Below are 21,180 nucleotides of genomic sequence, written 5' to 3' on the forward strand. Positions count from 1 at the left end.
CCTAACTCATGGGATATGACATTTTGATATCTCGAGACGAGGTTTTTAAATAAAGACAAACTTGTACGTCATCACTGGAGCCTCGAGAAATCGTGCCCTAACTTACGAGATTTCGATTTCCTTGTTGAACCAAAATGACTAAATGTTTTGATCTCAAAATACCTGGATTTTTGAAGGTGAACTTACACTCAAGGGTTCAGAGGTTGTATCCTAACTTACGAGGTATAACATTTTGTTATCCACGAGGTAAGTGAGTCTTTTATGCTTGTTTAAGTTCATTAAAATTTTTTAAAAAATATATATACATGTATATGAATAACATTAATAAAAGGAGAATCATTTTGAATTCGACTTTAAGACATTAAATAATCAATTCGGTATCAATTTTGGGCGTTACGAGGGTGCTAATCCTTCCTTGTACGTAACTGACTCCAGAACCATTTTTTTTTAAATTCGTAGACCAAAATCATTTTTTAAAGGTGATCCGATCCCACCTCAATAAAAGATCGGTGGCAACTCCAATTTTTATTTTTTAAGTCGACACTAAATTTTTGTTTTCAAAAAGTGGTTTTGACAATATTGTAATAGTCAAATTCCAACGACCATATTGCAACAGTCAAATTTTTGCATTACCAAAATTCCCCCATAAATACAAAAGAAATAAAGATTTTTAAAAAGACGAGAAAAAGAGAAATAAAGAAATTAGCTGTTTAAGTACTAGTATCTATTAGATTGGCACTAATACGTAGCGAAATAAGCAATTCTTCTTTTAACAAGTGAACAAATCTGAAACTTTTTAAAATAAGAGTAAACTCATAACAGACTACTAATCATAGGTCCAATTGTGTTCCGCGATAGATAAACAATTTAGCCAATATAACTCGAGATGCTGGTAAGTGCTCTAGAAAAATAGCCCAACGTCTTTCATAAAAGGTGGCTAATCCTTCACACTTATGTAGGTGATTCCATCAAGTCTATCTCAGTTAGACCACCTGGACCAGGGCTATGAAATCATTAAGAGCATTTAATAAGCTCAACCTCTCAGTTTAAAAATTCGGTGAATTCATCAAGTCGATCTCGCTAGGACCACCCAAAGCTTGAGATATGAATTTATTAAGAACATTTAGTGGATCATTCTATAAATTCGGTAGGTTCATCAAATTCGTCTCAATAAGACCACCCAAACCCTAGGCTATAAACTCATTAAGAGCAATGAGCTCATCCTTATGCATGTACATTGTGCGCCATAGGGATAGCTAAAGATATACACTATGACTATCCATGGTTACGTTTGGCTACATTGAACTTAAAAGACTAATTTGGGTATCCACCATGAATTTCTCAACAAATGGGCTTAAGACCCATCCCCTTCGACGAATTAAGAACCATTTTCCTACATAACCCTTTGGTCAGTGGATTAGCTAGGTTTCTCTCAGATCTTACGTACTCCATGTCGAGTACTCTATTCTTAATTAAGTGCCTCACACATTCATCGTATATGCCTTTTCTTGCCATTGTAAGCCTAATTTTGAGCAACACAAATGACAACTTGTGAATCACATAATAAAAACACTAGAGGTGTAGCTTTCCCCCATAAAGGAACCTTTACAAGTAGATTCCTAAGCCACTCGACCTCTTTTTTGGCTAAATCAAGAGCTATAAACTTTGATTCTATTGTGGAGCGAGCAACACACGTCTGTTTAGTAGATTTAGAAGAAATGGCTGCTCCACCCAAAGTAAACACATAGCCACTAGTAGAGCTAACCTCATCATTATTAGATACCCAATTCGCATCATAGTATCCCTCCAGGATTGCAGGGTATCCAACAAATTGCAATCCCCAAGTCATCGTACCTTTGAGGTACTTAAGCAGATGCTTAAGAGCATTCCCATGTTCACTACTTGGGTTATGAGTATATCTACTCAGTCTACAACAACATAAGCAATATCTCACCGAGTATGGTTTATTAAAAACATAAGACTCCTAATAATTTTAGCATACTATTAAAAACAAAGACATAACTAAAGATAGTTTTGTGAAATTTCTCATACCATTTTTTTGGAGCTTGTTTGAGACTGTACAAAGACTTTTTGAGTCTGCATACTCTGTCTTCCTTCCCAGGTGCCACAAAGCCTGAAGGTTGCTCCATATGGATCTCCTAATCTAAATCACCATTCAAGAAAGTAGTCTTCACATGATTCTGATGTACAAGTAAGTTGTGAATGGAAGCTAAAGCAAACAAAACACGAATTGTTGAGATCTTAGTAACTGAAGAGTATGTATAAAAAAAATCAACTCCAAATTTTTGAGTAAATCTTTTTACAACTAGTCTTGCTTTATACCTTTGGATTGATCCATTTGGTCTAAATTTCTTTCTAAAAACTCATTTATTACTAATAGGTTTACAACCTTTAGGCAAATCTACTAACTCTCAAGTATGATTAGACGTAATAGATTTTAGCTTATCGTTAATTGCATCTCTTCAAAAACTAGCTTCAATTGATTTTACAGCTTCATCATATGTTTTTGGATCCTCATTTATTATGAAAGTATGAGCAACAGAATCACTTATTGAATCTAAGTCAATAATTTCAGTTATAAAAGAAGTAAAGAAGTCAATACCAAAACTAGTTGCAATTTTCCTCATAGGTTCATCATCATATTGAGCATCCTTAGAATGCTTACTAGTGTTGGAAAATAATGGGTTTGGAAAGCATAGCAAAAAATAAATTTAGGGAAAAACTAGAGTTTTAAAAAATTTTCCAAAATAATATCTTGTTTGTGATATCTAGAGTAATAAACACTTAATCAAAATTGTACTTTTTCGATTCGTCTAGGATGAGCGCTTCGATCAAGTAGTCTTCTTCGCTATCCTCAAGCTCACGTCTGTCGAGTGTGGCTCACGTCGGATCAAAAAAAATTTCACAAAAATTACTAGTGGGGTAATTTCGCAATTTCTCTAAACTTTTGGGTCAAGTTGTAAATCAAAAAAATATCTCTAGAAATTTTCTGAAATAATCTCTTCAGAGAATTCTCTCTAGAAAAATATCACATCATGAATGTCACAAGTGAATTAATTCACAAACAGATTCAGAATTAATTCATCTTGGGTCCAGTCCAATGTATTTGAATTGTATACGACATAATAACCCTTCTCAATATTTGAATCAAATGCTCACTTCGATTCTTTTATGAGATTACGAACTTATTTAGATTATCTACTAAAGTAAGTTGTCTTTCTCGTGATGTAAACGTTCTTACAATGCCAATTATCTTCAGTTTGAACTTAGATAATCAATGAACTAATATTTGTTTGTCACAATTTCGCTATGCATGCAAAATCTGAAAGATAAAAAATACAAAAGACATAATAGTGAAATGTGAAATTAACTTTATTTATTCATCGTTCAAATAAATAGAAAACAGTTATATGTTTACTATAATATGGACACATTTCCCAACAACTAGAAGAGGAAGAAGCATGTTCATCTAACTGTATGTCATGCATTATTTAAAGCAACATGTAAGGACATAAATCTATATGCCATGCTATTTAAAGCATAACCATTAAAAATTGCACCAAAAGTTTTAGACTCGATGGTGTTCTTTTTAAAAGAAGGTAGAGTTACTTTAGCTAAGCAACCCCACACTTTCAAGTATTGTAGATTAGGGGCATAAACTTTCCATAATTCATATAGGGTGCAGATTGATTTTTTATTAGGCACCCTATTAAGAATGTGGTTTGCAAAAAGTAGGGTCTTCCCCCACATATTGTCAAGCAAGCTAGAACTTAGAAGTAAGACATTTATCATTTCATTTAAAATTCTATTCTTTCTTTCAACTATGCCATTTTGTTGTGGAGTATAAGGGGATGTGGACCCATGTATTATGCCATGTTTCTCACATACTTATTTTGAGAAATTAGTGATATATTCATTGCCTCTATTGGATCTAACACGTTTTATTCTTCTATCAAGTTGGTTTTATACTTCTGATTTATAAATAAGGAATGTTTTATCCGCTTTATCATTTGACCTTAGGAGATAAACCTTTGTGCATCTAGAGTAATCATCTACAAAGGTAATATAGTAACATTTTCCTCCTTTACTCTCTGTGTTTCTAAAATTTGCTAGATTTGTATGAATTAACTTTAAAAGTACTGTCTTCCTATCAGTAACAGGTTTGAAGTAAGGTCTAGTATGCTTTGATTCAACACAAATTTCACATTTATTAAAGCTATTGTTATCTAGATCAGAAAGTAGTTTCATCTCTTTAACCATTTTAAGGGAGTGAAAGTTCACGTGTCCTAATATAGCATACCACATATGGAGAGACTCAATAGTGTAAGCATAAGTAGATGTTTTATTAATAGCATTAGACTCAGTCTCGATCACAAACAATCCTCTATTCAAGTAACCTTTTCCCACATAGGTTCCATTACGGGAAAGTACAAGTTTGTTAGATTCAAAGACTAGTTTAGTGCCTTCCTTATTTAGAAGTCCACCACTAATAAAGTTTCTACATAAAGTAGGAACATACAAAACATTATTTAAAGCAAATATTTTTCCAGAAGTGTTGCGCATCGCCTAAAATTTGACCACACTAGCTGTGAGGAAACAACCCACAAGACAAAAATCATACATTCTATTTTGGCATTCCAAGACTCATGCAACTTGCAACACCTCCTCCTCATCATCAATGATACGTAGCCTCGCCATCCTATTCTCTATTGGCAGATTCGTACACACAATCCACAACCCCCATGGAGATCATAAAAAAGACAAGAAAAATGACAAAACGCGAAATCCTGAAGAGACCAAACCGAAAAACCCTTAGAAATGTGCTACTTCAAAGCAGATAGAGACGTGCCATTAGGCACAGTTATTTTTAATCTTTATAATACTTAATTGAAAAGATATTTGTATTGAAAATATTTTTAAAAAAAAATTAACTTACAACTAAATAAAATTTTATTTTAAAATATTAAAATATTCATATTTTAAATAATTAACCTGTAAATGCAATAAAAGAATAAAAAGGATAAATATTACATATAAATATATTTTTTATTGATATGATGCTTTAAATTGTTATTATATTGATTAATATTTTTGAAGTTAAATTTAAATTTGATTATTTAAATTATATTTTTTTAAAAATATATAAATTCAATATATTATAATTTGATAATATCACGTGCATATATTACTTATTAATAAAATCATATCATAAATTGGAATATTTTTTTCATATATAAGATTATAAACATACAAAATCACATTAATATTTTTAATTTTTACCAGGCCTCAATCACACACGCATTTGGATGAATTAACCAATTTTGATATGAGATTTGATTCAGATTCATTAGATACCACTTCTTAAAAATGCTTCAATTGGGTTAATGAATGAAGAAAATGAAAAATATTGGATTTGAAATTGATGAATAAATAAATTGGTAGGTAGATGGTAGCATTAAGCCTATCATAGCTATAGCTGTATAATAGCTGAGGCAAATAAATGTTATGGGAACATCAATGGTTGTCCATTAAGAGAAGATAATCCATGGCAGAGAAACAGATGCATTTGATGAAATAATTCTATTGCTTACCCTAATTATTACAAAACATAAACCAGCTTAAGTCCTCGTGTCGGAGTTCAAAGCTAAGAGGGTGCTCAGATTCATCGGACTCACGTAATTTGTTGATCCGCTTACGATGTTGTTTACGATAATCCCATTAGCTCTTTCCGATGGATGAAATGGATCCCAGAAAACATATTCATCTCGATTTGAGCATAAATTCGAAAATGCAGTACATAATCCAATGCCATTGTAAGGTCCTTGCCCACAACATGCTATCTTTGATGTCGTAAATCCTATAAACAAAAAATATCTCATTCAAGCATTACAAGTTAAAAAGAGATATTCGAATTGGTTAGTAAAAAATTTAAATCATCACTCTCTCGACTTTTGTTTTTTTAGTTACAAAAGGAAGTTAAACTATAATGTTCAACCGATAACAATAGACTAATTGCTCAATACTTATCTCTCAACATTATAAAAAAAGAGAGTATATTTTTTAATATTATTTTTATTATAATTAATATAAAAGCATAGCATTTAATATTTTACGTTGATATTACCTATAATTTTAATTTAATTACAATAATGAATAAATATATTTGTTGAGAATTGATTCCGATTTACCAAAAATAAATAAAATCTTACTCGCCAACCTCATTCATGGGTACAACGAATTTACTACTTACTAGTAAGGTATTTAAAAATACATAAATGTCGTAGCTGGAAAGTTTTGGGTCCAAATATGCATATATATATATATATTCATCTGATATTTAATATTTATATTTAACACATATTTAAGAAAAGTTAGACACTTTATATTAATATATTTGAAAGGGTATTTTATTTATGTTGTTTAAAAGATATGCTTATATTTTACACTTATTTATGATATCCAAGTCATACTTGTAATGATAAAATTGTGGTTCATTACTAATATAAGCAAACAAATAAAGTATATTGAGAATTCAAATTTAAATTAAAAAATATTATTATAAAATTTCAAATATAAATAATAAAACGAAGGAAAAAAAGGAAGAGGATAATAGGGGTAGGTTGACGCCATAAATAAAATTTGAGACCTTGTTTTAATGAGGTCAACAAAATCTCACGCTTTCTTTTAGTGTTGGCACTTGCCCCCACTTTATCAATTCTACCCAATATCTTATCTAAATAACGTCTCATTTATTACTCTTAAATATTTGTGCTCCTTTTTCATGTGACAATATAATAGTAACTTTGCAGCTAAAATGTACCATCCAAATTTATTAAAAAAATATATAAAAGAGTAAATTAATCCATTCAAAATATAATTTTATTTAATTAAAAAATTTTAACTTTTTTTTGTCATTAAAATTTATCAGTTTTCTTCGCTGTTAGTATCACTTCACTTATAAATATAGCTGTCGAAAGGTTGGGCATTAAACAAGGACCAGTACCAATTACTATTCAATGAAAAATAAGGAGAATTTTTATAATAAAAATCATGAAAATTAAAATATTATCATTCCTTTGATTAAAATGAATAGTTTTAAACTATACATTTATCATTTATCTTATCTCATTAAAATAAATTAACACCTAATTCTTTTTTGTTGTTTATTTAAATAAGGATATATTTGTAAAACTCTAAATTCAAATAGAGTATAGATTTGAAAAAGAATAGAGTACATATGCCTATGTTCTTCTTTCGGTCGTCCGCTCTTGAATTGATAATGAAAAACCTGTTTTTAACTAGTATAATAACACATTTTGTCTTCAGTACTTACCTATTCTATCAATTTGATCCTAATTTTAAATAATTTAATAAATCTAACCCTTAACATTTACAAATCCTATCAATCTAATTCTCAAGCTTCCTAACCAAAGCTTTTAGCTTTTTAAACAGAGGCATTCTACGTCTATAAATTTGTAAAACCAAAAAAAAAAAAGAAAAAAAAAGCTTCTCTTAACTAATGATCTATTTTTCGAGCCAACTCCTAATACCAATAAATTTATATTGAAACTTTATTTCCTTTTTTTTATTAGTTTTTTTCTAAATATAATATTTTATAACCCCTTGATTGATAAAATTTTGATTAAAGAAAATGAGAAAACCTCAAAAAAAAAAACACTTTAGATTTACTCTTGTTGTTAACAATATGGTATTTCCTTCAAGGTATATAAAAATAGTCTTCGAAGTTGGCCCTTGAAATTGGAAATTAAATCCAAAGTTAAAAAATATGATTTTGAAAAATCCAATTGTTCAGTCAATAATTATATAAGAAAAGTTATGAACATTTAATTTTTCGTAAAAAATTCAAAGAATTAATTGAATTTTCTTTTGTTACATTGATAATAAATTTATTTAATTTTATAAACTTATTAAAAGATTATTATATGTTCTATTTATTTTTAATTTTTTATTTTTAAAATCCACAATAAACAATATGTCTCACTAATAATATGATTTAATATCAAATTATTTACCAAATTAATTAAAAACTAAAATTATGTTGGTTAGAGTGAAATTTTATTTTATTTTACAAATATTAAATTATTTATATAATTTTATTATATATTATATTTTTAAAATTTGTACTTTCTATTATTTTTAACGATGCTTAATTAATTTCTCACACTAACTTTTTAAAAATATAAACAAAAAAGGTTATGTATTAAATTAGATAATTGCAATCATAAATAAAACAATTAATAGATGTGGAATGTCTTTCTTTTTAAAAGCTGAAACCTTTAGTTAGTAAGTTTGAGGATCAAATTGATAGAATTTGTAAATGTGAAAGGTTCAAATTATTGAATTATTTAAAATTAAGATAAAATTAATAGAATATGTACGTACTGAGGACTAAATATGTTATTATACAAGTTAAAAAAAACTTTCCGTTATCAATTTAGTGGTGCGTGGCCAAAACAAGAATAAATTTAAATATTAGTGCTTAAATTGAAAAATTTTAAAGTTGAGCGACCAAAATAAAAATGCGAGCATAGTTAAGTGATCATTTATATAGTTTATCCAAAAAAAATAGCGCTTATGTCACTATTTTACTCTTAATTTTGTTCAAATATTTTTTTATTTGGTAAATTTTAGGATGAATATATGATGTGTGCTGAAAGTAAAAAAGGGTTAAAAAATGGCAGTGGAATTTGAGTTTTCGGTTTATTGGTGATATTGACCTTTGTTTTTATTTATAATAATTTTAGTTTATTTTATTTTAATAAATTCAACAACTGAATTAATATATAATTTAAATTTGTGATATTAATTTTTATATATAAGAGAACATATAGATATGGTTGAATGTACTAACCGTAGGCTCCAGGATTGGTAATGAAATCACTGGTTTGTAGTTGTGTATTAGCAGCAATGAAGATATTTGCACCATACTCGCTATTGAGTTCATTAATCATCTGAACCAGTTGTGGGTTAAACAAGGAAGCGGCTTGTTGCAGCTCAGGGGCACATTCACCATTTGGGCTCCTCATCGCCCGCTCCGCCGGAACACACCCCAGTGGTCCGGTCCCCGTTACCAGAACCCTCCGAGCTCCTAAATCATGTAGTCTCTGCATTTGCAATAATATTATTTTAACTACCGATAAAGACAAAGGTAGTGGAATATTGGCTATCTAAAAGATTCTTATCCTATCCGAATTCACCAGAGATAAGGGGAAAACAAAATTCACCATTAGAATTTTTTTGTACTCGGAGATGAGATATGTAACGTAATCTGGTAGAAGGAACTGGCGAGATCTTGCGGAGAAGGGAATCAAGAAATAGTTATTGACGAAATCATTGCCGCCGACTGTGATGAGAACAAGACCGTCGCTTACAATCCGCTGTGCTTCATCGTTTCCGACAAGTTCAGCCAATCGTGTCTGGTACTCTTGGAAGTATTGTAATTGCCGGAACATTCTTATAATGTTTATCTGCCAATTTATCATCATTTCAATAAAGAATCAGGCTAAATGGGCGGTCCTACACTGTCACTTTGCCATGGAAACTATGGATATATATATATATTGGGGTTCGAGGATTGAGCCTTGTAAAAGAAAATTTTGATGACTTACAAATTGAATGCCAGTGTCATTGAGGATTCCAACACCGGCAGAAGCAAAGTTGGCACCAACAAGCAGCTTTTCTCCCCTGAGTTCAGGGCTCAAGTATGGCAATGTTGGCTCTGACCCAAGTGCGTCACCTGAGATATATACATATTCCATTAGCATGATACAAACATGAGTATTTAGTGGGATTTTCAAGATTCAAATCTCATATTTGAGGAAGGAAAGAAAGTGCAACTGATAAAATCAGGAATATTTTTGCCATTTGAGAATCGGCCAGTGGGGCGACGGGTAGGAGTGTCAATGCCGTAAGGTGGTGAATCGGCTCGAGCAGTTGTTGCTAAGTAATTGTTGTTGCCATTATCAACCAGAGAATCGCCAAATACAAAAAATGCCCTGGCGGCTGCTTCAACTTGAGTCGTCGTTGAAAATGCCATCAAGAGGCCTAAAGCCATCAATGAAACAAGGACCATTGAGTTTGCCATGGGAGCTGAAGGAGCTTTAATACTCTCTATGTTATTCTCTTTTTATTGGCATGTAAATTAGGGACTAGGCACTGCTTATATATAGGTAGGGACGGGACTTCTTGTCAAAGGAGAAAAAAAAAACCCAAGCCAAATTTTGGGTTTGGGCCGTGAGGTTAGTCTTTATCGCGGCTCAAAATTTGTTGTTTAGATTGTTTTATATATATATGTATATAACTGGCTTCTAATTTTTTAATTTTTATATTATATAATATTTATACCATTTAAACTTTATTTTTACTAAATAAATAAAAATTTATTAATTTTGAAAAATTATAAAAATAATAAAATAAAATCTTAAAAGTAACGAAAATTAGTAAAAATTAATAACAACGGATAGCTAATAACTAATTAACATAAAATTAATTTATAAATTAAAACAATTGAAAAATTACCTAAGAATATAAATTAAAATAATAATTTACCCAAAGATAATTTCTTTCTTCATATTATACTTTCATTTCATTTTTGGAAAAGTTGGGTTAGCATAAAATATATAATTAATATCAAGTAAAAATAAAATAAAATATTGTATTTGTCATAATATAATTATAATTAAGGGAAATTATTTGATACACTTCTAGTGGAGTTTTTAAACTCCACAAGTAGAATTTGGGTTATGACAAGTGTTGATGGGTGTCGAACCCACCAAAATCCAAAATTAGCATTCCTACATCTAAACCGTAAATAAATAATAATATAGGGAGTAAGGTTGATCTCACAAAGATTGGGATATCTAAAATTGATGTTTGATTCAACTAGGTTGCACATCTAGCAACTATTGTGCTTATGATGTGTGATGGTCTGTGCAAAAATTAAAAGAAAGAATATAAATATGATAAAAATTAAAATAATAAAAACAATTAAAATCAAAATAACAGTAAAAAAAACAAAAAAAATTAAATTGAATAAATCGATGAGATGAAATTCTAACTTCTAACTTCAAACTCGATTTTTGGTTTCGGTTTTGAACTGATCCTAGATAACAAGTCTTCTCCTTCAACTGATAAGTCAGTTATAGTGATCGAGAACACCTCAAACCACCAACCCTTCCATATGTAAATTGATTGCAAAAGCGCCCAATAACTAACCCTTACTGAATGAATAACCACAAAACACACGTCCACAATTTAGCTCTTCAATAGCTTTACAAACTAGAAGGGCCCAACTTGATCCAACGACATCAACCACACGGGTCGTTTAGATCTGATTGTTATTTCCCTTGATGGATCCAACCAACTACTTAATTGGATACGCCAACGCGTTCTTCAATAGATTGAATACGGCATACGATCATATCGGTTCTTTCAACTGTACGCTTATCAACACTAAATCATCGAGCTCTTTTTGACTTGGTGTCAATACAATTTTATGAGATAATAATGTCTATTTCCTAAATCGGAAAAACGAAAAATACAAGAATAAAAATTTTTAAATACAATTTCGGATCTTAAGACTCTTCCCTGAATTGTCTTTCGACCTAAAGATAAATCAAGCTAAATTATAAATCAAACAACAATAAAAGAGGGGAAATTTTATTAAAAGAAAAAAAACAAAGTTGGAAGTTGGTGGGTCTGTATGCCACCTCAAATCTCCTATCTAATGTATATATAAATATAACCTAATTCTAAAAGCTTAAGGAGTCTCACGCCTCCCCTTCGTTACGTCTCTATCTATATGGGCGAGTATTTGATATTGATTATAAAAAACAAGGCAAATGAGATAGAAATAAAGAGAATTTGGATTCAAATTTTATAGATAATATGATAACGGACAAATAAAACATTCTTTCAAAATTTTTATTTTGAAAATAAGTTGGTTCAACTTAAGGAGACAATCCAATTAAAAGCACTTGAATTAGATAGGACCAACGAAATCGAACGCTAACTCCCATTTTTTATTTAATTAACCGATCAACTTTCTATTAAAGATTTATTTAGTATTAGATAATTTTTAAAAGAAATTTGACATATTTCACTTTATTATATTATGAGAATAAATCCTATTAAAAAATTAACATGTCTTTTTTAAAAAAAATTTATTATAACTTTATAGAACACTTATCAACCCTTATTCCTGCTTGTAAAGTCTTAAAACTTTGTATTTTTTTTATCGAGCCTGCGGCTCCTTTATTATAAACCCTCTATTTCTAAATAATAAAAATAAAATAATAATTTGAATTAATAAATCCTAAAATAAAAAGAAATAAGCTTTAAAAAATACAATAAGTTTTAATAGAAATAATAAATAATTCTAAAATTTTTGTCTTGGGTGCCAACTCAAGTTTTCATGTCAAATTCTTCATACAATCTACATATTTATTTATTTTTCGACACATTAGATAATTGTTGTATATGCATAGAAAATGATCAATTAAATGTCAAATTAGGTAGAATTCATGTCCAAAATTAATTACAATAAATAGTAAAAATATGTCGATTAAGCGTATTATCAAGTGCCCTTTAAGGTATAGTAAAATATTAAAAAATAAATGTATAAAAAGAATGAGACAGACAATTTTTAAACTTTACTTTTGAAGTTAAAAAAGTACACTATATACTAAATACTATCCCTATGATTAATATCAACATTATACTATTTGATAATCAGGGCGAAACTAGGGGCAAGGGGCCCAACCCTTGAAATATAAAATTTTTCATTTAGGCCCTGTAAAAATTTTAAAATTTTAAATTAGTAAATGTAAAATTATACTTTGACCCTCTAAAAATATAAAAATTTAATTTAATCCTTTAAAAATTATAAAGATTTAGGTTATTAAAATGACAAAATTAAATTTTTATCATAAAAATTATAATTTAATTTTGCCCCCTAAAAATTTTTCTGGTTTCATCCTTTGTTAATAATATCTATATATAATTTACGTATGGTATTTTTCTTATTTTTAATTTACCTCATTACTTTCAATCAATTAATAGTAGTAATTAATTTTGTTATAATCACATAATAATTAGTAATATATTAATAAATTATTATTGTAATGTCAATTTAGTAATATAGTGAACAATAAGGGTTATTCTCATTTGTTCAAAAATTTCTCTAAATTCATGTTGTTACATAAATTATAGATAGATATTGGGGTAGGAGATGGGGTGATATGGTTTAAATTTGTGTCAAATGGATGTCTAATAAAAGTTTTAATCACTTTACTATAAAAGTGTAGATGTTTTAAAAAATTTTAAAATAAAGAAAATATCGTAAATAAAACACAAATTTATAAATCTAGAATTATTTACAAACCAAAAAAAAAATGTATTTATATAATTTTATTAATATATTTTTAATGGCTTTTTTTAGGTGAAAAATAATATACTTTCTGTAAGGGGGAAATGATTGAGATATGTATGATCCCTTAGGCTTTTATTTGGTAGCGTGAAGATTGAAAAGGTAGAAAAATAGAAAAGTAAAAAATAAATGTACCTGGTAGAAAAGATAGAAAAATTGAAAGAAAAATATTTTTTTCTCTATTTATTGTTTGGCAGAATTGAAATATGGGAGAGATGGAAATAAAACATTTGAAAAATGTATTGAACATACACTTCTTTCTCATTTTCTCTCGTCTCCTCATTTTAATTTGGGAGGACTGATTTTATGTATGAAGATAAAAAAGAAATGACCATCCATCCTATTTTCTTTCCTACCAAGTACACTCAAAATCTTTTTTCTTCCCACTTTTTCACTCAACTAAGCACACCCCTTAATGTTTAAAGGCGAGTTTTTCATTGTGTTACAAGTGTGTGCTTTTAGAGTCAAAAGCATTTTGGCACCATAGTAAATAAAAAATTAGGTGTCACGTCAAAAGTTAAAAGGCGTTTGAAAAAAAAAAGAACATTTTTGGAGTCAAATGATACTTTTAAACATTCATTTATAATCCAAGGTATATTATGTAATATTTATATTAGGTGTACTATTATTTTACTACTGAAATTTATTTCAAATAGATAACATTATATACTTGAATTTGTAATAACTATTTTTTATTAGAATGTATTTTACATATTCAAATTAAATTTTACAAACATTTCATATTAATTGCATGAGAAATATTTAAATTTTATATTTCATATATCAAAATATTAATAATATTATTTTTATATAGTAGCATTGAAATATCACAATAGTAATGATTTTAACATCATTTAGATGCAATTTTTTTTTACTTTGCAACATTTTGTTTAAAATTGATATATTATTTTTCAAAAGCACATTTGACGGTAATATTAAACACTTACATATTAAACTAAAATTTTTAAAAACATTTTCTCAAAGCACTTTTCATAAACAACAAAAAACCAGCCATAAAACATACCTTCGTATATAATCTTTAGAATCATATATAGTTTGTAATACATATTAGAATTGGGATGATAATTATACAATTCGAATAACTACAATTATATGTAAAAATGTACAAAATGATACTCAAATTTAAGCTATAAAAATGTTTAAAGTCTTGTCATTAAACGAATACCTCATCGTAAGTTTTCATCTCAATACTAATCTTAGAAGTTTCCTTGATTCCATCTAAATAATTTGATGAGCAGTTGTTGAACCATCATTTTTAAAGTAAACAAGAAAACATAAAATATATTAATAGAGTAAAATAATAATCGATAAAAAGTGGTTGCTAATTAGTGTTGAGTACAGTAATAATTGTAGTAATACATATTACATTATTAAGAAGAGAACATACGTTCAAAATTTAGAAACAAGGGTAACTATAAATTTTAAATATAGACCACAAAATCAAGAGGAAATGTATAAAAAATAAGTGTGAATAAGTGGAGTAATTGCCTTAATTTTGAAAGAAAAAAAGAAATAGTGAGGATAAATTGAAAATTGTTATCCCAACTTATGAATCAAAAACGTTGCTTCATTAAAGTAGGTTATAACTTTAGTGATCCACAATTACCTTATAGAAATTATATTTGGAGCAGTTAAATATAAGATGATAGCCTCCACTATGCCAAAGATTATGTGCTTACAATGTTAAGAAAATGGAACATAAGAAGTTATTGTTTTAGTAAAGACATCTGGACCTCCAAATATAAAATGTGTCATTCCAACCAGATTTTGTTGGGGTTAAAAATAGCTTATTCCAAGTTTGGTCTGGTTAATTCGAAACAGATAAGGAACAAGAACTAATGTAAAATTTGGGGTTAGATTAGTTAATTCATTAATTGATATTTAATAAGGTTTGTACAACTTCTTCTCTTTATCTTGAGGTAAAGGCTCAAAATATAGAATGCAAAAGTAAAGATTTTTAAAGTACCACATAATTACATTATCACACAAGTTACACTTGTGGATCGATTTCACGTTTTGAGGTTGGGGTGAATATCCTTAACTAATGAGCTGAGTATTGAGATTATTTTCAAGTTTAAACTATTAACTAAAATTAAAATGGAAAATTACTATTAATTTAGAGAAATATATACAAACTAACAAACTTATTTTAATACATTTATTATCACCATTCATATATATATATTTATACAGTTGTTGTTTGCTTAATATGAAAATAGTTAATGAAAGTGCTGTTGTCACCACGGTTTGACATCGAGAAAGCTATGCTAACAAAAACACAAAGAACATCAAGGTTTCTTTATGCAGCTTGGTTTCCCTACGTCTGTAGAGCCTAACTTAGTGAGTAATTCCACTATCTTTAATCCACAATACAAGTGATTCACACTCTATTACTCCCCAAATATAGAGATCTCACTTTTGTACCTAAAGACTAGAACACTCTTTTCACTCTCTCACAAAAAAAAAGTTACTCAATGAACAAATTAAAGTGCTCTCAATAAGCTCTCATACAAACCTACACAAGCCTCAAAGCATATATCAATTTCAGCATACTAACATAGAATCTAAGTGAATACAAAGTAATTCCTTAAAAATGGCTATTACAACATTAGCATTCAAAGCATAATCAATCGAAGATATGTTCTCCAGATTCAACAATGCAATCTAGATCAGATCTCCACATTCGAAGGGTTGAATTGATTCACTCGTATCTAATCCAATCTTCAAAATCTAAAGATTGATTTCCATAGATAGACCATAGTATCTTTAAAATAACAACACATTAATAGGTCTAAAGATTTTCTTCATTAAATTTCTAAACCAAATAAGATAAGTAATAAATTGCCTCAGTGGTTGCCTGTAGTGGGCACAGCCAAGTGCCACAACTTCATTTGTAACACCCTAAAATTTATAGGGTTAGAAATTTATTAAGTCGCCAAAAAACAAGCCTTAATCTTGATGGTTAAGAGCTTAGTATATTACCTAGAAAATCAAGGTTCAAGCCCCACTCTTTCCATTTTCTTCTATTTTTTTCAACAACTAAGGAACAAAATCAAGCTAACACACATATTAAATGTGGTAGAAATATGCGAAGTATGAATAGTAGTCTAATTGGTTAAGCATCCATTTCCCCCTTGCACCTAGGTTCAAATCACGCCAAAACTCATTTGCCCATTTCGTTGAACTAGTGCTTAATTTGAGTACAATTTGCTAAAGAATTATAATTATAACTTAATTAACGGATTTAAATAGTAAATATTCCCAAAATTTGAATGTATCGCCGGTTAATGAAAAATGTAAGTATGTTATATTATTTATAATAGTAAAATTAAATTATAAAATAAAATATAATAAAACAAATAAACAAAGTTTAATAAACAACGTAGTGGATGGAAAGAGAAATTAAAGTTCTCATCATTTCCTTCTCATTTCGAAGCAAAAAGAAACAAGGGGGAGAATGCACGGTCTAAGGATTTAATTTGATTAGTTCAATTTAGTCTTTTTTTTGTAATTTTTATGTTTTCAAAATTTTGTAACACGAATTAGTTGACGCATGTCATAATTTTTAATACTATTAAAGATTTAGAATATTACCATTGTTGAATGTTTGAAGTTTGAGGTGTTATTTTAATAGATTTTAAGTTTAGAATTGATAAAGGACTAAATTGTAAAGTTAATTTCATGAATTTGTGCATTAGGGACTAAATTGAATTTTTTAAATTTTGGGGTAGGAATGAGAAATAGGGAGTTAAATTAGGCTTATAGTGAAATTGGTTTAAAAATTTGAGGTTAAATGTGAAAGTTATACTAGTCCCGGTTTTAGGGACTAAATTGAATAAAATGAAAAAGTTGCATAAATTAGCAATTGAATGTGAAATTGTTTGTGTATTGACGAAATGTGTTTTTTGTTTTATGCTGTAGCTAGCGTCGATCTGGATTCCTCGAAAAAGAGGGGAAAAGATAAAGTTGTCAACGTTTACGGTTTGTGTTTCTATAATCTGAACTAATTATAAATTGATGCATATTGATTTTTTTCATTCATGGTAAGAATATGAGGTGAGAATTCTTGTTCACTTGGGATAATTTGAATCGAATAACGATTATGAGGATCGAAATGAATATGTTTGACAAATGTGTGTAATTTTGTTAATTATAAAAATTGAGTATGAATTGAGATAATTATGGCTACTGTATGTGTTGAATGAATGTTTACTTGATTGAAATAATTGTGAAATTGAGACATTGGTTGGTATTGGATTATAAAATAAAAACCCTATTAATTTTTCAGGTAGAATCGAATATAGTTGGCAAGCCATAAGATAGGAAGAGTTTAGGGATTTCTTTAACTACAAGTCGATGAGGTACTGGGTGCCAATTTGCTTCAATTTAATTAATGAGACACTGGGTGTTAATCTATTTGATAGCGCTGGGTGCAACTATTTACTTCGAATTTATCCGATGAAGCGCTGGATACCAAACTGGTGTGTTGGATGAATCTGTGTATCCGTTTGAGTCCAAGTCATATTAATAGGGTATAAAGAACGAAAAGGTTTATATGATTTTGATATGGCAAATAGAATAAGAAATGAAATTGGGAATGGAAAATACAATGTGAATTGTGGATTGAATTGGGAACACTAATATGTTACGTTCCATGAAATCAAGAAATTGGACTTTGAGATGAAATATATCTTATATGAGTTGTATGATTATTAATTTACAAATTGTGATAGACTTAAGTTGATATAAGAGAAATGAATTAGTTTTGAGTACATGATTATGTGAATTAGCATACTTGGTTTGATGATTTGTATGTTGTTTTCATTCTAAATTTATGTTTTTTTATGTTTCATATTATACTTATTGTTCAAATTATAGAAATACCACTGAGTTATACTCAACATACGATTTCATTTTTTCCATGCGCAGGTTAGGTACTATTTGGTTCATACTTCGATTCAACATCTAGCTACAATCCTGAACTCAAGTGTTGGTGATGCTCTTATTTTTTGTTTTGACATGTACCTAGGAAGTCTTTTGGTTATAAAGTTCATTTTGTATCTTGATGGTCTTGCTTATTATGTTTATAAGTGTATATGTATATGTATATGTATATGTATAGGCATAATGACTAAATTAGCCCCCTAACATTTGGGTGTTGGGTTACTTTGGCCCTTAAGTTTTTTTTTTGGAGCACTTTCATATATAACCTTTTGTTTTTTGGTCAAATTAGTAAATTTTTAACTGTCTTGTTGATGTGGCCGTTAAGGGACTAACGACGCTGACATGGAAATTTTTTTCCACCTAGGCACCACACCTATGTAGATGTTGATGTGGCATATAAGATAAAATAATGCCATGTCAGCAAATGAATTTAAACTTAATAAATAATTAAAATTAAAAAAAACATTTAAAACCCTTAACTAACACACACGGGCAGAATTAAAAGAAATTAACAGCTCCTAAATGAAGAACCATAAATCTCAAATCCTCTCCCTCTCCATTGAAATTCTTTAGAAATTGAAGCTTGAAATTTAGTGGTTTGTAAAATAGTCGAAAATATTGTTTGAAAAAAGTGATTGGAAGCCATCAATGGAGAAGTTGCTTTATTCAAAGCTAGTTTCATCATCACGAGGGGAGTTCGTTTATGATGAAGAGAAAAGAATATTTGTTTTAACAAGTTAGCTCTGAGAGAGACATCATGGAGCGGTTTAAACCTAGGCAAAATGTATTATGGTTGCTCAGATTTTCAGGTAAGCATATATTTAGTTGATTTGTTTTAGGGTTCATAAGAAATTGGAGATTTTTTATATTTTTTTGATTATTGTGTCAACTGGACTAAATTGGTTTTACAATTCATCATAACATTAGAATTAGGATTGGGGTAGTCACTCTATATTTAGCCGATTTGTTTTAGGGTTCATAAGAAATTGTGTGATTTTTTTAATTGGATATTGATGTAACATTTCTTTTCCATACGTGAAATGTATTCGAGTAAGCATATTTGGTCGATTTGTTTTAGGGTTCATAAGAAATTGGAGATTTTTTTTATTTTTTTATTTTTTAATTGGATATTGATGAAACATTTCTTTCCCGTACGTGAATATTAGAGTAGTCATTATATATGAACTCAATTGTGGATATTTCATTTTTCTTGAATGGCGTTACCAGATTACGGAGTTGACAAATATGACATTGGAATTGCATTTGGTCATTTTAGGATAGGTGTTAAGGATGTAAGCTTAAACTTTGGCCTCCATGAATTGTGTTAGGTTTTCCATTTTTAACAAAATGATTGTTCTTATACTTTGGAAGTGTTGGGTAAATTTGAATTGGGGATGTAGAAATTGTGTCATCTTACAATTTTGTATGTAGAAAGACGGATGAATTTCTCATGGAATTATGATATGTGTAAAAGATTAATTGAGCTTTTCTATATATACAAAATTGTATATAGGTGAATTTTATTTTTTTGATTATTATGTCGGCTAGAATAAATTGGAAAATTGTAGAGTTTATATAATAAAAAGTCAATTTTTTTGTGTCAAATGTAGGATGGTGGATGCGGATTTTTTAAGTGGTATGATGATAAGCTGTGTAATAGGGTGAATGAAGTAATACTTGAATTACGTGATAGTGAAAGAAAACTTGCAAAAGAGAATACGATACTTAGGAAGCAAATAATGAAGTGTAGAAGTGGTGAGATGTTTGAGAGTGGTAGTAGAAGCAGTAATGTTGAAATGTCTGAGAGTGATAGTGTGCAAAATGTGGGCAATGACAACCAAACAAAAGAGGTGAATCATGATGTTGCGGATAACATTGAATTAAACATAAAGATTAAGAGCTTGAAGCAGAAATGTAAATCACTCAAGAAAGAGAAAGAGTTTTATAAGAAAATATTTATTTGCAGTGTATTGCTTATCTTATTTGTCATATTATTTAGGAATGTTATAGTTCAACCCATTTATATGTACTAAATGTTCAGGGATTGCAAACATTTTAAATATTTTTTAGGCTTTGGTAGCCTTAAGGGCACCTTTCTAATGTTGTGTATTATTGTTGGATCATTAGTTGTCTGATAAACAGTCTATCCATAATATGGATGATAGTGTTATATGAAGAAAACCATTAGATTAAAACTTCCAGAAACAAAGTCTTCTAAGATGGTTTTGGGCAGTTCCATTTTCATTTTTATTGGATTAAAACCATTAGATTAAAACTGCTCTCTATAATTTAATTTTTTATTGGATTTGGTCATTCCATTATGTTTTATTTTGATTTCTGTTTCATGTATTTGAACAACTTAACTAAAACTAGCAAGCAAGACTGACATTAGTATAAAAATATTCCCCCACAAAACAAAAATCTAATACACTTGCCAATTTCATGTTCACTTTTTTCATTTGTGGGGCTTCACCAATTTCATGTTAAAAAAAAGCTACCATAGTAGTAATTGTATACATCTTTCAACAAAACATTTCAAAAAATAAACAAAAAATGTTATACTAACAAAATAATCCTATAGCAGTAAGATGTTAACCAACCATTTCAACAAATCATTTCAAAAAACAAAAAGAAATATGTTATGCTAACAAAATGATCCTATAGAAGTAAGATGTTAAACAACCATTTCAACAAATCATTTCAAAAAACAAACAAAATATGTTAACCATCTCAATTCATTTCTTCAT

General features: G+C 28.9%; 1 protein-coding gene across 2 annotated transcripts; it reads right to left on the reverse strand.

The window, feature by feature from the left end:
- Positions 1 to 5,471: 5,471 nt before the first annotated feature.
- LOC107918797 (GDSL esterase/lipase At5g18430) lies at positions 5,472 to 10,187 on the reverse strand. Of its 2 annotated transcripts, none has more exons than XM_016848384.2 (5): positions 9,880 to 10,187; positions 9,651 to 9,778; positions 9,267 to 9,509; positions 8,894 to 9,146; positions 5,472 to 5,878 (listed from the first exon to the last, which is right to left on the reverse strand). In XM_016848384.2, the coding sequence occupies exons 1-5, from the start codon at positions 10,124 to 10,126 to the stop codon at positions 5,640 to 5,642; spliced, it is 1,110 nt and encodes a 369-aa protein (XP_016703873.1). In that variant the 5' UTR covers positions 10,127 to 10,187; the 3' UTR covers positions 5,472 to 5,639. The 2 variants fall into 2 exon arrangements, with proteins under 2 accessions (XP_016703873.1, XP_040964798.1); XM_041108864.1 differs by having other exon boundaries at positions 9,904 to 10,183.
- Between the last annotated feature and the right edge of the window lie 10,993 nt (positions 10,188 to 21,180).

This window comes from Gossypium hirsutum, chromosome D13 (genome assembly GCF_007990345.1).
Source record: "Gossypium hirsutum isolate 1008001.06 chromosome D13, Gossypium_hirsutum_v2.1, whole genome shotgun sequence".
Taxonomy (NCBI): Eukaryota; Viridiplantae; Streptophyta; class Magnoliopsida; order Malvales; family Malvaceae; genus Gossypium; species Gossypium hirsutum.